The sequence below is a fragment of the Haematobia irritans genome, chromosome 4 (assembly GCF_050003625.1).
Source record: "Haematobia irritans isolate KBUSLIRL chromosome 4, ASM5000362v1, whole genome shotgun sequence".
Classification (NCBI taxonomy): domain Eukaryota; kingdom Metazoa; phylum Arthropoda; class Insecta; order Diptera; family Muscidae; genus Haematobia; species Haematobia irritans.
The window spans coordinates 56,466,587-56,484,273 of NC_134400.1; the positions used below are offsets into that span (position 1 = coordinate 56,466,587).

The 17,687-nt window shown below is 32.2% G+C and overlaps 1 protein-coding gene across 1 annotated transcript; it reads left to right on the plus strand.

Moving 5' to 3' along the window:
* Positions 1 to 11,889: 11,889 nt before the first annotated feature.
* Positions 11,890 to 13,420, plus strand: LOC142236118 (uncharacterized). The gene is made up of 3 exons (XM_075307377.1): positions 11,890 to 12,065; positions 12,378 to 12,615; positions 12,684 to 13,420. The coding sequence occupies exons 1-3, from the start codon at positions 11,908 to 11,910 to the stop codon at positions 13,230 to 13,232; spliced, it is 945 nt and encodes a 314-aa protein (XP_075163492.1). The 5' UTR covers positions 11,890 to 11,907; the 3' UTR covers positions 13,233 to 13,420.
* Positions 13,421 to 17,687: the final 4,267 nt, after the last annotated feature.

A 17,687-nucleotide genomic window follows, 5' to 3' on the forward strand; every position in this document is an offset into this window, starting at 1 on the left:
AGCAAAAAATCCTTAAAAAATAAGACATGTTTTTCAACACTTTATTTTAAAGACGCTTTTTACTTGAAACATAGCATAATTTCTACTGGAAGTCGAGTCTTAATATGAAAAAAAAATAACTCGTTAACTCGTTTTTAAAGGATTTTGATAACAACTGACGAAAAAAATCTAAAAAATGAAAAATTAACATATGCTTCCTAGAATGCTTCCTTTAATGAAGTCAAAATGGATTTAATATTTCTGAAAAAATCTTCAAAATTAATAAAATATTTCAACACATTTTTTTAAAGTCATTATACCCTAAACCACATAGTGGTTAGGGTATAACAAGTTTGATCTGCCAAAAAATGTGCCTACAAGAAATATTGATTTTAGACCCCATAAAATATATACCGATCGACTCAGAATCACCTCCTGAGTCGATCTAGCGCTTGGCGTCCGTCCGTCTGTCCATGTATTTGTTGTTCACAGGATTTCGGTCGCAATTATTAACCGATTTTGATGAAATTTGGTACAGGGAGTTTTTTTGGGCACAAGGACGAACGCTATTGAATTTGGAAGAAATCGGATCAAATTTAGATATAGCTCCCATATATATGTATTGCCCGATTTCGACAAATGGGGTCACGTTGCACTTTTTTACTAACCGATCGTCGTCAAATTTAGCACAAAATAATCTTCTGTATCACCCTTCAAGTCTGAAAATTTCATCGAAATCGGTTCAGATTTAGATATAGGTCCCATATACATGTATCGCCCGATTTTGTCAAATTAGGTCATAAAACCCTTATTTATCAACCGATCTTACTCAAAGTTGGCGAAATGTAATCTTCTATAGCACTAACTATATGTGCAAAAAATCATCGAAATCGGTTCAGATTTAGCTATAGCTCCCATATATGTACCGCCCGATTTTTCTAAATAAAATAAAACTCAATTGAACAAATAATACAATGTTTGTACTATAATTTTCTCGAAGAGGAGCGGAGCGTGGAGCGGAGCGGAGCGGAGCGATTTTTTTTTTCTCGGAGCGGTTTTTTTTTCTCCGGAGCGGGAGCGGAGCGGAGCGAAAAAAATGGACCGCTCCGGATCCCTGGTAAAATCTGCTGATGCTCAACAAATTTGTCTATTGAATATGAGGCATTTGTTGTTGAAATGTGTTTGTAGATGCTGACAGAGGAAACAATAGAAATATTCTGAATTTACAACAAATTGTTTTGTTGCGAAAATAGTTGACTGCTACAAGACTGGTTACGCGCACATCGCTGAGAATATGTACGAAAGCTAAAAGAAGTATGGGAGGAATACCGTTAGAAGAAAATGAGTATAAGCCAGGGCTGCCAATTTTGCCGATTTATCGTCATTTTGACGATTTTCGAAATCTTAACCGATTTCGAAGAAATTTTGCTTACTTTAAGGGTGCTTAATAATATTGTATTAAATTTGAAGACGGCCGGTTAGTAAATAGGCTTAATACGACCTCATTTGTTGAAATCGGGCGATATATGTGGGGGCTATATCTAAATTTGATCAGATTTTTTCCAAATTCAATAGCATTCGTCCTTGTGCCAAAAAAGCACTGAACCAAGTTTCATCAAAATAATTGCGACCGGAATCCTGCGAACAATACATAGACAGACCGACCAATGAAGGGACGAATACGAAAAGATCGTCTCAGGAGGTGATTCCGAGTCGATCAGTATGTTTTATGGAGTGTATAATAGAGATGTGCACGTGAGTAATAGTTTACTCACGCTCACGCACACTCACGACGGAAAAATCTTACTCACGCACGATATTGTTTGGTAGGACTCACGCTCACATACACTCAAGAAACGAAAATTTGTACTCACACACACTCACGCACGAAAATGTCGTGACTCACGAAAAATATCGTGACTCACGAAAAATGCCGTGACTCACGAACAATTTTTTGAGTAATTTGCCTTAGCGACGTGTCTGTTATTACACCCTTCACATCGAAGGTGTCACTAAAATTGTAAATGAATTTAACTCTTAAGCGTTTTGTTGGTGACCGGAATTTTTTTTTGTGAGCGTAAATCTTTACTCGCGCACACTCAAGAAGATAATATTTTCGTGACTCACGCACGACATTTGGGTTCGTTAATCACGTTCACACACACTCACGCCGCACAGAGGGGTATTTTAACGATCTGGGCGGCAATAATTATTTGAAGTAAATTTATGAAGCACAATGTTAAAAAAATACTCGGTGAGGCGTAAAAAAATAATTGGCTAACATTTGGGGGTAGAGGTAGATTGGTAAGATACCTGTCTGTGCGCCGTTGCCATGAGCGTGAGTCACGACAATTTCGTGTCACGTGCACACCTCTAGTGTATAATCAATATTTCTGGTAGGCACATTTTTTACAGATCAAAGTATCCCACTATGTGGGATAGGATATAAAATCTGAATGTATTTATGGTTTCTAATGTTTAGAAGCTGAAATTTAGAATATGCAAATAGTTAGTGGATGGTTTCGCGTACTTTTCGGATATGGCTTACTCAGAATGCGTAATAGAAAAATTTACTAAATATAATAGAATTGTGTGTATTTATATGAATTGAATACCTTTGTTTTGTTTTTAGCCAAAACATATGTTTTATTTTAATATTATTTAAATTTCCGATTTTTTTACGATTTTTAAAAAGCAAATGCCGATTATGACGATTTTTTCGGGAAAAAGTGACGATTTTTCTTAAAATGTTATTGGCAGGCCTGCACCCAGAAAAAAGTGCCTTCGAAACTAAAGGAAAAAATTTTTATCAATTTAGTTTAGCCATTTTATTTCCATTAAGTTAAATTTTTGTGTGAAATAATAAAATTTACTTGTTTCAATAAAAAAATCCTAAACTGAAAGCAGTTAGGAATAGCTCATTAACTAGAATAAGGCATGGAATTTTACTAATACTGTTTTCTTCGCTGGGTATAAGAATTTACAACTGAACAAGAAAATTTTATTCACTGATAACAAAGCATTCGTAAAAATAAACAAAAAACGAACTAAAACCAAGTTTCCTCAAATTTTGTAAAATTTCTTATAAAACGATAACACTGACTTCCTTTATTATAGAAAGCTTATCATACATACGAATAACACTTGGCATAGAAATATATTTTAGTTCATTCGTACTAAGAAGTTTTCAATCCTTTCAAAACTTAAGGAAACACAATTGTTAGAATATAGGAAATTTTCCTATATTTCTTTTATCTACCTGTAATCGATACCACACTGAAAAAAATATTGTCGTGAGGTCAAAGATTTCATGTCTTTAAAATACGAATACAAATTTTGCTTAGCGTAGAAGACGCATTTCTCTAAAATAAAGTTATTTTCCTTGTCCAAAAGTCGATAAACTTTTCAATGAAGTCGTATTGTCCTTATAATTAAGTGATTTGACTTAAAAATGGGTATCTTAACATGAAAGAAAAAATTTATAGGCTAAGGTCAACTTGACTTTAATAATTCAGAAAAAATCTTTAAATTTAATGAAATTGTCTTTGAATTTGTTGTCTTTTTGCATCTTGACTACAAAGCAAAAAATCGTTCAAATATAGGACATGTTTTTCAAAACTTTATTTTAAAGAAGTTTTTTACTTCAAACATAGCATAATTTCTACTGGAAGTCGAGTCCTAATTTGGAAAATAAAGACGTCGTTAACTTGTTTTTAAAGGACTTTGATAGCATATGAAGAAAAAAGCTGAGAAAGCGAAAAATTAAAATTTGGTTCCTAGAAGCAAGTACACAAAACCTAAATTTAAAAGAGAATTGTGTCTTAAAAGTATACTTACTTGTATTCTCCGCTTCTTTGGCTCGGAATCAATACCAAATTTTTTAAAGTAAAGACAAAATCTTTGGAACCGAGTATGCTTTTTTTTCAGTGCAGTCATCGATATGTTTGCGCGTGGGTTGTTTTTTTAGTTGGAATCGCGTTGTTATGGTATACGGAGAAATTGTTAAGAAATAATATACACAGAAAAAAAAGTGTCTCGTAAATTTAAGAAGATTTTTACAGTAATTTATTACAAGAATTTTCCAGAATTTTAGTTCATTTTTCGTATCTTCAACGAAAATTAACTACTCGAAAGGAAATTTTACAAATTCTAAGTAGCAATCGTTTAGTTCATGGCCTACAAAATACGATGGAATTTTCCTTAAAAAATTTCTCAACTGGTAGTTAAAAATTCATTTGTCATGCTATAAAACTACTTGTGAAATGTAAAGAATTTTCTAAATAATAAGTGCAATTTACTATAAGATTTTTTTCTATGAGAAAATATTTTTTTACGAAAAATGAACTTGAAAGTGGATAGCAATTTCTTACTGACAATTCCTATAGTTAATAATTGTTGGTAAAAAATTACCCAATGAAATATTTTTAGTTCACATGTAATTAAATTTATAGACATTTTCGTCAAAAATGGTAGATAACATTTCATGAAAATTTTGCAATTTTTAAGTTAAACGTTTCATCGTTCATAAACTGGTGTGCCTTTACGAATATTATTCTTACAGTAAATTGTCAGCAGATGCGATGAACTAATGCATAGTACAGAGATCTTTATCGGCATAGTGGAATGTGATTAATGTAAAGATGATGTTACTTGAGTTTTGTTGTGTATACATGAGCGTGGGGTTGTTTTTATTTTTGTTCATTTAGTGGTTTGTGTGTGTGTGTTTGTTATTCGTTTATGGTTTTTGGCTGGATGAGGTGTTGTTTTCAATAAAGGCACATGTGTTTTTGTTGTTGTAGGGATGTTTTGGCTTTGCTTGGTTTTGTTTGACATGCTTCAGTTGTACAGTTGGCGTTGGCGTGGGTTGTTGCATCTTTTAAGCAGGTATGCAACAAGGGAATATAAAGGCATGGAATATTTTGGATTTTTGAGACATATATTGGTGTTTGTTTATTAAACCTTTTAAATGAAAGTTATTAATATTTTATCGGTAGTTTAGAAAAAAGTTATTAAGAATATTTAGTAAAATATGTTGAAATTGAAGGTGTATTGAAATTTTCATTATTCACTTTAAAAAAATTAATATTCAATTCCAGATGAATTTGGAAAATTTTTGTTATATCTCAGCGTACAGTTTAGTCATAAATTGGTAAGTATGTTTTTAATATGGCTTTCTTTTAAAAAGAATATTTTTTATGTATATTATTATTTGTTAATTATTTTTTTTTGCAAACCAGTTTAATGTTTTTCTTTGTTGTAAAAGCAATATTTAATTTCAGAGCAACTCCAGATGGATACAAATAAATTTAAAAAATAGAGAATTGGTAAGTTTTGCTAAAAATTGGCTTTCTTTCAACTAGAATATTTACGTTTTTATGACCTTTTTATCATCAAAAAACTACAGGTTTTTAATACCTTATGTTAGTATTTCTTTAATCAAATTTTTTGGAAACCAATATTATATTTTTAATGTAAAAAACAAATAATTAATTTCAGAATAACCCCTTAAAAATTTGGAAAAATTTTTTGTGCTCATTTCAGAATAACCCCTTAAAAATTTTAAAAAAATTTTGTACTCATTTGCTTGTAACTTAATAGTGAATTGGTAAGGATTCCTTAACTTTCTTTTAACGCTGTACAGTCATCCTTATTTTTTGTACATTAACGTCATCCTTCGTCATTTTGACTACGGCTCATTTTAAGACGCTATAATTTTCATCGTGAGCGAAAAAGTGAACCAAACTTGAATTTATTTTCTTATTCAATTTGGTTTTAAGTAGTATAACACAAAAATTCGTAAAACGGTCGAATTAGTATAACTTAAATTTACCATTTCCCAATAGACTAAAATGCATTTTAAATCGAAAATGAAATTACGTGTCGTCATTTTGACGAATGATGCCTGTCTAGGGTTAACCATAATATTTTTATGCATATTATTATTTTTTTCATTAGATTTTTTGGAAAACTATTTAATAATTTTAATTAATGTAAAAAATATATATTTAATTTCAGAGTAACCCAAATAAATTTGGACAACTTTTTATATTTCCCCTCAGCGTACAATTTAATAGAGAATTGGTAAGTTTTATATTAAAACTTTGTCTTTCTTTCAACTAGAATATTTATTTTATTATATCCTTCACATCGATAACAACACAGTTTTATGAGTTTATATAGAATACTTCATTATTTCTCTAATTGTTTCAGGTACAAATTTTATGAGATACGTTCTCCAAAGAAAAGTTGAATTCCTTACACCATTTGATAAAATGCCCCTAAATATCGTAAGTTACAAGCTAAAATGAAGGATTAAAAAATTATATTTCATTATTGCTTCCATTTTTTTCCAGCAAGATATGTGAAAAAATTACCTACGATGAATAAAACAAGGAAAAGTCAAAATGTCCAAACAGCGAGTTCAAATGAACTACTCTCTGTTCCACGTATTCACAAAAAACATTGTATTAAGAACTTTCATCATAAGTTTTTATAATAAAATACTTTTGCTTAAAGAAAGTTTAATTTAAATGTATGAACATTTTCATAATAGTAAAACGATTTGTTGTTCCTTTAATTATTTAATTTATCTGTACTGTGGAAGGATTGATTTAAAAATAGTTTAGTTGTCGAAATTTTAAAGATACTGTAAACCAATTTTTATTATCGGGTTTCCCACAAAATAAGCAATTAAACCAAAATAATATTGACTTTTTAACTTGGTAGGGGTATATAAATCTTATGGTGTTGTAAAAATGAACTAAAATACAATGTTATAGATGAACTAAAATTTAAGAGAATTATAAACTAGACAAAATGAAAAAAATCTTAAGGGCTAAATCATGGTCAATATTACTACAGTTTAGTTCATTTTGCAATGGAAAAGGGTTCACTGTTTTTTCAGTGTAGTAAAATAATATAAGAAATAACAAATTAAATATTTATTTTAAATTAGTGTGAACATTTGTCTTTTTTTCAAAATTATTGAATATAAATAACAAACAATAAGTCTATCAATGTTCGTGATGGTGTATAAAGAAAGAAAACAGCGACAGAACAACAACCCCTTCATTCGTCTTCATTTTGAAATCAATTATCAGGTAACATTCATACAGTGACGCTAACCTTTTGTGAAAAAATTGGTTTATGATTTTTTTGTAGGTATTGAAATTGTAAAAGGAGGACAAAATCCTTACGCAGCATCTTATTAAAAGTGAAGGGAACAAGAAGCAGAAAATAATTACGTTTTACAGTTGGTAACTTTACATGGAAATTGGAAATAGTGGAATAATAAGCTAATATTTCAAGGCCAGTCGATGCTTTTAGTTCTTAATAAATATATTTAATATATTAATAAAACATGTCTTTTATTGAAGAAAAAATGTCTATATAAATAAATAAAACTGTATGTAAAAACGAAGGTAAGCAGTTCTAATTTTGAAGTTTACCACAAATATGTAAGATTTTTCCAATTGAATGAAAAAAGTTCAATAAAATCATTGCTTATATGAATTCAATTCAGTTAAATTTTTTCATTCTGTAGTATAGTGGTACATAAATATAGGAAAATGTTAACTAATATATGGAATGCATTCTACCTAATTTCTACGAAAATCACATCGTTCAAACAAATAAAAATGTCTTTGGCGCTATACGAAGTTCAACTTTCTTTACAATGAGTTCATTTTAACTTAAAGAAGTGGTCACTTTTTTTCTGGGTGAACCTAACGTTCAACAACAAATATTTTGTTTTGTTGGATGCTCAACAAACTACCTACAAATTATGTTATTGAGAACACAAATTATTTGTTGCCTTCTGATGGTAACGATTGCTAACAACTTTTTTGTAATAATGGTTATTAAAAGTACAAATTAGTTTGTTGCAGGAAAATTAACAAATTGTGTTATTGGTTTTCCAACAAAAGTATTGGTTCTCAAACTTATTTTTATCTATGAACATTAGCAAATTAAAAGTAACAAGCTTTACAGTTTTAATAGCACAAGAATCTGCTAAAACAGGTACTGTGTGGGCAATAGAGGATTCAACCAGAAAAAAAGAGCCTTCGAAACTAAAGGAAAAAATGTTCATCAATGTAGTTTAGCCATTTTATTTGCATTAAGTTAAATTTTTGTGTGAAATAATAAAATTTACTTGTTTCAGTAAAAAAAAATCCTAAACTGAAAGCAGTTAGGAATAGTTCATTAACTAGAATAAGGCATGGAATTTTACTAATACTGTTTTCTTCGCTGGGTATAAGAATTTACTACTGACCAAGAATATTTTATTCCCCGATAACAAAGCATTCGTAAAAATAAACAAAAACCGAACTAAACCCAAGTTTCCGCAAAATTAGTAAAATTTCTTATGAAATGATAATTCTGACTTCCTTTATTATAGAAAGCTTATCATACATACGAATAACACTTAGCATAAAAAAATATTTTAGTTAACTAAGTACTAAGAACTATTCAATCCTTATAAAACTTAAGGTGAACACACTCGTTAGAATATAGGAAATTTTCCTATATTTCTTTTATCTACCTGTAATCGATATGTTTGCGCGTGGGTTGTTTTTTTAGTTGGAATCGTGTTGTTGTGGTATACGGCGAGATTGTTAAAAAATAATATAGTAAAATAATACATTAAATAACAAATAAAATATATAAAATACTTGTTATTTTAAATTAGTGAGAACAATTTTCGTTTTTTGAAAATTATTAAACACAAATAGCAAACAAAAGTCTATCAATGCTCGTGGTAGTGTATAAAGAAAGAAAGAACCAACAGAATAACAACCCCTTTATTCGTCTTCATTTTGGAATCTTCAACTATCAAGTAACATTCAGTGACGCTAACCTTTTGTGAAAAAATTGGTTTATGATTTTTATACCCTCCACCATAGGATGGGGGTATATTAACTTTGTCATTCCGTTTGTAACACATCGAAATATTGCTCTAATACTCCATAAAGTATATATATTCTGGGTCGTGGTGAAATTCTGAGTCGATCTGTGCATGTCCGTCCGTCCGTCTGTTGAAATCACGCTAACTGTCTGTCTGTTGAAATTTGGTACATTGTGCTAGTATATGGCCGTTAACAACCATGCCCAACTAGGTCCATATCGGTCTATAGTTATATATAGCCCTCAGATAAATCGATTCCCAATCACACAAAAATTGGTCCATATCACGTTCATAATTCTATATATCCCCTATATAAGCGACCCCCATATTTCAATTATGGCTCTCTATGTACCGTGAAAAAGTCCATGTCGATTCGTAATTATTTGTAGACTTACCTATACATAAATTTTTTGTCTAATATATACCACGTATGGGCTAAATCACAATTTAGAAACCGATGTAAAGAAGTTTTAAGATACCACAACCCAAGTATTTCGATTGTGGATGACAGTCTTTCGTAGAAGTTTCTACGCAATCCATGGTTAGGTTAGGTTAGGTTAAAGTGGCAACCCGATTAAATTTAAGACTCACTTAGACTATTCATTGTGATACCACATTTAACTAAAAGTACCTATTACATATGGGCACTTCTAGACTTAACCACTCAACCTTCTCTATTATTTACTTTTGTTGAACCAACCAGATTGCTCCAAAAACATTAACAAACTGCTTAAGTTAACGTTTTCCAGGTCCGCCAGTAATCTAAAGCTATATGCTCCTAAAATTCGCTTACACCTTACACAAAAAGCAGGACACACACAAGAGGTGTTTAATTGATTCATGTTCCTCCACATCATGACGGCTCCATGAAATAAGCCCCCAAGAAATAAGGCCCCAAAACGGAAATGAAACAAAGCCCCAAACCTTTATATTGAAAACAAAAACAACGTAATTTGGGGTATTGTTTCGTTTTTTTTTGGGGTGTTGTTTCATTATGAAAAAACACCGTAATTCATTGATGAAGGAAACCCCCAACGATTTCTTTGTGGGGCATTATTTCATTTTGTTAAAACTAACAACTTTACTAAATGCGTAGACTGGTACCGTTACAACTACCTTGTATTTAAATGAATGCTTGCAATTCATTGTAAACATTGATTGACTATTCAGTTTCATTCTAAACGTCGCGTAGTAAACAAATACTCAATATGAATTACGAAATATTCCCGGGAAAAAGAAGTGGAAGTGAACTCCTTTACGTATTTGAGGAAAAAATTATTTATCGCAAGAAATCATTTTACAAAGGTGTAACTAAATATGAGTGTAGACAAAAAGAGTGTAAAATCTAGAATTAATGTAACGTCCGATGGAAACTGTGTCCGTGCACAAAAATTTGTGGAACATAACCACGATGACGAAGAAAAGTATTATAAAGAATTGAAGGCACTAAATAAAATAAAAGCAGATTGCCTACACGCTCACAAAAAATCGCTTCTGTAACATATACTCCCAAACATATTTTGCTTCAAGCATATACATTTTTGGCTATTGCCCAAACATTTATATGTTTGATCTCTTCCAATATATAATATGTTTGAAAGCATATTGGTCTAAACAATATATGTTTGGGTAGTCAATTTCCAAACATTTTGTATTTTTGCATCCAAATTCAATAATGTTGTTTTCCAAAAAACAATATGTTATTATGTGAACATATAATATGTTTGGAAGCATTTTGCACCCAAAAATATTATATGCTTAAAAAAAATTCTCCCAAACAATATTGTGCTCAAAATTTTATTTATTTATTTATATATTTACAATCATAATGAATTATGGTAATATAGGTGCTAACAACATAGGTTTTCGACCTGAATGCCCAAAATTTTGTTTCTGCCCAATTGTATATTCCCCCACATCTTTCTCACTTCCACGAGATTTTTTAGTTCTTAGCACCTTTTTCTGTAATACAAACATTGTAGAAGAAATTATTCAATTGCATGATTTTTTTTATTTTAATTTTACCTTTTGCCGGACGGGGATTCGAGCAGCGGACCACACAGTTTGTAAGGATCAAAGAAGTAGCTGATCAATTGCCCAAGGAAAAATAAAATGTTAACTTTGTAATAACAAGCAACAACCACCAACTTAATTCAATATCGCTCCCTGTTAAATAGCGCTCCAAGCTACTATACACATATATGTTTATAGGCTATTTCTAAATTAATATATGTTTGCATCCAAGCATATTATATTTAAAAACATTTTATGTCCCAAACATAATATGTTCTAACATATTAACATATATGTCCCAAACATGTTATGCTAGTTTATGAACATTATATGCTTGCACTCAATAATATTGTGTTTAAAAATTTGTGTTCCAAACATATAATGTTTATAGCCAAACATATGAAAAACAGTCTTTTTCAACCGTGTAGATAGTGCTCAAACACTAGGAAAAGAAATGACAGCAATGAGTAGCATAAGATCTTGTTTTCAAAAAACTTGCGATAGGTAAGAAATGTAGAATAATTATATTAAAGCAATATGTTTTTTTTTATTAATATATTAAATAGTTTTCAAGATGATACCAAAAATATTGCATTCTCCAAAATCAAAAGAGGGTTGCAATATATAGTCAGTAAGCACTTTGTAACCTCTCCGAAGACAGCTCTACAAGTTATTGAGGCTTTTAATTTAGAAAATGTGTGGACATCATTTGGAATAACAAAAGATGAGGCAATGCCCAGGCCTTTTTACACAGCATGTATTATGGAAGAAAAATATTCGTTTTGTTTGTTTTCATCGCTGAAAACCATAGAATTAATTAAGGAGAATATTCCACCGAAGCAAAGGACCTTCCTAATTGATGCAACATTTAAAATTGTTCCAAAAGGATGTTTCAAACAATTGCTCGTTATATATATTGTATATTTCGAAGAAGTAAGTTAATATACACTTAAATATTCAATCAAATTATTAACCAATTATTTTAGATTTTTCCAATATATTTTGTTCTTATGGATAGAAAAACAAAACAAATATACGAAGATCTCTTTCGCTACATCAAGGACAATATTTTCGACATGGATCCTTCTATTATTGTGACTGATTACGAAGAATCTATGAGGCAAGCAATACAAATAGTTTTTCCAAAAACACAAAATGTTGGTTGCTGGTACGTATGAAATATTTTGTTTTTATATTCTAAATATGAGAATAATTAAAAAAAGAAAAAAATAATTTTTTTCAACCTTTCCACTCGAGCACAATCTATTTTTTTCGTAATTCTTTTAAAACCTCTACCAAATTGTTATTTTACTTCGCAATTTTGTGAAACCTTTACATTTGAACAAAATCATAACAATTCCGCAATTCCCCTCATGTATTATAATTTTCGGTTAAATTTAAAAAGTGAACATAACTAATGCAATACAAATAAAAATAAACAACATCATTTATTCGAGTGCTAACAAAACTGTTCATTTAGGTTCCATTTTTGCCAAGCTGTTAGGCGTAACATGAGAAGCAGAAAGGCTTTAGTTAAGTATATACGATCTTCGAAAGAAGCGTCTGCAGCTTATCATAAACTAATGGCTCTTCCCTTACTCCCCCCTGGTTTAATAAAAGGAGCGTTTTCTGCAATCAGGTCCAAAATAATGTTAATTGACAGCCAATGTGTCTTTGCGCCATTTTTAAACTACTTCCAAAGACAATGGATACAAAAAGTAAGTTGCGATGTGAAATTAATCTGCCATATGTGACATGAATCTAATGAATGTAAAATATTTTCTAGATTGGTGGTAATTCTTTCTCAGTTTATAAACAAAAAACACGAACAACATCAGCTGTAGAAGCATATAATGGAGTACTAGGACGTTTAGCAGATAAGAATGGACATTTTTTTAAGTTTGTTGCCATAATTCGTAATGAGGAATTTTTCAAAAGCTGCCATTTTTCAATGCTCTCTGAAAGCGGTGGATCGTTGTGCAAACGAAAGAAGAGACAGGATGCTGATAAGTCTTCCAAAATTGAGAAAGCAATCCGGCTTTTGGAAAATGGGGATATATCTGTTACCGATTTTCTTTCCCGAATGGTGTATGAACCTAACAAAATATGCGTAAAATTGATACCAGAGGAAAACTTATTCGAGGAAGAAGAGTATTCCGATTGTGAAAACTCGGAAGACGACAACCAAGAAGTGACTTCTAGCACTTTAAACGACAGCGATTGCGTGATCTGCGTCAACAAACCTTCAAACATTGTTATGCTACCTTGTAGACATATGAAAATTTGTTCGGAGTGCAATTTAAAGTTAATGGCGGAGCATTATCAAAAGCTTTAAACAATTACAAGTGTCCTTGCTGCCGCCAACCCGTTGAAGATACCATGGAAGTTTTTACTTGAAACTTATTGCTCTCATACAATTATTAAATTGGATTTTTCATAGAGAATTTTTTTATTTATACAAAATATAATATTATATTGAAATATTTATTAAATTCATGAATAAATTTATTTTTTTCTCTATAACAGCAATAAATATTACTTTATAAAATGAAATAAGTCCCTATGGGGCCCAATTTCATAAAATTTTGGGCTTTATTTCATTGTTGTGGGGTTTTATTGCATATTCAAAATGAGGCTTTATTTCCTTATGAACTAAATACCCAAAATTTGGGGCATTATTTCATTTCCAGTTTGGGGCCTTTTTTCTTGGGGGCTTATTTCATGGAGCCCACTAGCATATCTAGTGTGCGGTTTAGGTTTAAATGGGGCCATATTTGCTTGGTGTCGTTACAACCCTTACAATTCTCCCATCCAATATTGGCCATCATAACAGCCTTCTCACGCAGTAAGAGCATGTAGGAGGCCAGAGGCATACCAACAGATTATAGTTCCCTTGGAATATGTAAGGTAGATCCTAGCCTTGCTAGCTCATTTGCTTCGCAGTTCCCCGGTATGTTCCTATGGCCAGGCACCCATATTAGCTGAATATTGTACTGCTCAGCCGTCTCGTTGAGAGATTTGCGGCAGTCTATGGCCATTTTCGAGTTAAGGAACACTCTCTTATTCTCTTATTGCCAATATTTCAGCCTGAAAAACACTACAGTGATTAGGTAATCTTTTCGCCATTCGAATTTCCAGATCTTTAGAATATACTCCGAACCCCACTTGTCCATTCAATTTGGAGCCATCAGTATAGAAATCTATATATCTTTTATTCCCCGGGGTCTGTGTTCCAGGGCTGTGGAGTCGAGTCAATTTTGCTCGACTCCGACTACAGCATTTCTTCTTAGCCTCGACTCCGACTCCGGAGTCGACTCCAGGTGGTGTACTTAAATCTCATTTTAACAGTATTCCAATTGTAATTGTAAGGTGTAGTATTCCAAAAATAGACCGATATAAGTATTCTATTTTGCCTTATGTGTTTATATGTCCAAAAGAATTCTAATTTTAATTTTTGATACGACTCGACGACAAATCTCAGCATTTTAGGGATGTAAAGAACTCTGCATTTTAATTTCAGGTCAATAAATTAGAATACGACTCAAGACTATATAGAGACCACATCAAAATATGGGTAGATAACTACAATCTCCAGAATATGCATTTATAAAAACACAAAATTTAAAAAAATAATTAGTCTTCCAGAATTCCTGGTATTGGTCTATATAGGCATTTTATAAAAAAAACAAATCTATATAAAAAAGAAAAATACACAAAAATCAAAATGTCGGGCTAATCAGATAGAAAGTTTAGATGTTAAAAATTTAATGTGTCGGATATATAAAAAAAAAACATAAACTGCCATAAATTATGACGAACGGAATTTTAAATAACCACTACCATACATTAATTTAATGTAAAGAATTTCGAGTGGCACGTTGGCTGAGATTTAATTTAAAATTACAGCTTCCAAGGACATCGGGTGTATATGGAGATTTCTTAAGTAATTATCTCCATATACAAAATCTGGGCCGACGGGAAATTTCCGCATTTATTTATGGATCTCAAATAACTCAAAATTTCTGACAAATCTTTTAAACATTTCTGACTGGGAAAATGTCTTAAAAAAAATAGGAGATGGGTTTATATGTAGGTGCTATATCACAAAATTGTCCGATATGACCCATCTTCGAACTCGACATGCCTGCCAAAAAATCAGAACGTTAGGTTCTACTGCAATATTCCTTTAAAATTGTACTTGTATCAAGAGTCTAAAAATCGATATTTTAATATGTTAATAAAACCATATTCTAGTAAAACCTGCTTTTGATATCACAGTGACATTTCACCAATATAAATACACTAAGGGCCAGTTTCTCAATGTCTTGTTATTATTTATCGTGTCGATAAAACAGCTGATACCATACAAAAATTTTACTAAGCGGAGGGCTATCCTCCGGTTAAAATTAAACGGAAGATGAGAAACTGGCCATAAGAATAGCCTGAAATCCAGTACTTCGTTTTTCGTTGTTCGATTAAAAACTCTAATGGAATCTAATTTGTCGAAATATTTCTTTATATACAATGATATGAAGTGTTTTTCAAATTTTGTTTGGCCGGAGTCAGAGTCGAGCAAAATCTTCAGACTCCGACTCCGGCTCCGACTCCACAGCCCTGGTGTACACCACGCCTCACTGTTGGGAATTTGTTGTTGCACCTGACTGTTTGGCTAAAATGTCTAAAGGCAATAGATGCAGCATGACATTATGCAATCCATGGTGCAGGGTACATAAGATTCTGCCTGGCCGAACTTACGGCCGTATATACTTGTTTATATTAGTAGGTACTGAAATCGTAAAAGGAGGACAAAATCGTTAGGCAGCAACTTACGAGGGCGGTTCGGAAACTTCTTAGCCTATCAACGAAAGAGAAATAGTTAGTTTTTCAAAAATAATTTTATTTTTCAATATAATCTCCTGAAACTTCAATACACTTAGTCCAACGCTTTTAGGGAGCCACCGTGGTGCAATGGTTAGCATGCCCGCCTTGCATACATAAGGTCGTGGGTTCGATTCCTGCTTCGACCGAACACCAAAAAGTTTTTCAGCGGTGGATTACCCACCTCAGTAATGCTGGTGACATTTCTGAGGGTTTCAAAGCTTCTCTAAGTGGTTTCACTGCAATGTGGAAAGCCGTTCGGGCTCGGCTATAAAAAGGAGGTCCCTTGTCATTGAGCTTAACATGGAATCGGGCAGCACTCAGTGATAAGAGAGAAGTTCACCAATGTGGTATCACAATGGACTGAATAGTCTAAGTGAGCCTGATACACCGGGCTGCCACCTAACCTAACCTAACCTAACCTAGTCCAACGCTTTTCTAGCAATTCTGTCCCTTGATTAAAATAGTTTTCCTCAAGGTCTTCAAAATAGTGGTTTACAACTGTAATTGCGTCTTCATTTGAGGTAAAGCGCTTGCCAGCAAGGATTTTTTTTTTTTTAAATTTGGGAACAAGTAAAAGTCACTGGGAGCTAAATCAGGATAATAAGGTGGGTGCAAAGTACTCTGAATTTATTGTTTTACCTTTTTGCAGATAGTCAATCAATAAAATACCTTTGAAGTCCCAAAAAACCGTGGCCATAACCTTACCAGCCGATTGAATTATTTTTGCCTTCTTTTTTTATCACTTCCTCCAGCTTCAGTCCATTGTTTGGATTGTTCTTTTGTCTCTGGAGTATAGTGGTGGATCCACGTCTCATCAACAGTTATGAAACGACGCTTAAAATCCATTTTATTTCGCTTAAAACGATCCAAACAAGCTTGAGAAATGTTCATTCTTATGCGTTTTTGATCGACTGTTATCAAATGCGGCACCAATTTTGCAGAAAGCTTTTTCATGCAAAATTAAATGGACTCCATCATTTGAGATGTCCATGATATTAGCAATTTCACGCACTTTTATTCGTCGATCATTTAATACCATATCATGCACGTTTAAATTCAGCAACCAATTTTTTACTGTTGCATATGAAGGAGCACTTTCACCTAACACATTCACCATATCATTATGAATTTCTTGCCCGATAAACCTTTTTTATGTAAATATTTAATGACAGCACGCATTTCTAATTTTTCCATTGTAAAAAAATTGCGGATGCGTCTTTTTTGAACACCTGTTTCTATATGAAGAAGTTGCCAGATCGAAACAAAATTTAACATGTGTTCATAACAGAGATGGACGTTTATAAAACACTTGAGTTTTTTTCTGTTTATACCGCGCTTTTTGTGCTAGGCTAAGAAGTTTCCGAACTGCCCTCGTATTTGGTTCATTCTTATTATTTTTGAGAAATGTACGAAAATAAAAAATCTCGGACGTTTTTATACCCACCACCATAGAATGGTGACGGGGGTATAATAAGTTTGTCATTCCGTTTGTAACGCATCGAAATATCGATTTCCGACTATATAAATTATATATATTCTTGATCAGGGAGAAATTCTAAGACGATATAACGATGTCCGTCTGTCCGTCTGTCTGTCTGTCTGTCTGTTGTAATCACGCTACAGTCTTCAATAATGAAGCAATCGTGCTGAAATTTTGCACAAACTCGTCTTTTGTCTGCAGGCAGGTCAAGTTCGAAGATGGGCTACATCGGTCCAGGTTTTGATATAGTCCCCATATAAACCGACCTCCCGATTTGGGGTCTTGGGCTTATAGAAATCGTAGTTTTTATCCAATTTGCCTGAAATTTGAAATCTAGAGGTATTTTATGACCATAAAGAGGTGTGCCAAAAATGGTGAGTATCGGTCCATGTTTTGGTATAGCCCCCATATAGACCGATCCCCCGATTT

Excerpts from the sequence above, each read along its gene's own strand:
- LOC142236118 (XM_075307377.1), top strand. The coding sequence starts at position 11,908 with ATGGATAGAAAAACAAAACAAATATACGAAGATCTCTTTCGCTACATC. Across the intron at positions 12,066-12,377 it reads ACACAAAATGTTGGTTGCTG|GTTCCATTTTTGCCAAGCTG; the intron begins GTACGTATGAAA and ends CTGTTCATTTAG. Across the intron at positions 12,616-12,683 it reads AAAGACAATGGATACAAAAA|ATTGGTGGTAATTCTTTCTC; the intron begins GTAAGTTGCGAT and ends AATATTTTCTAG.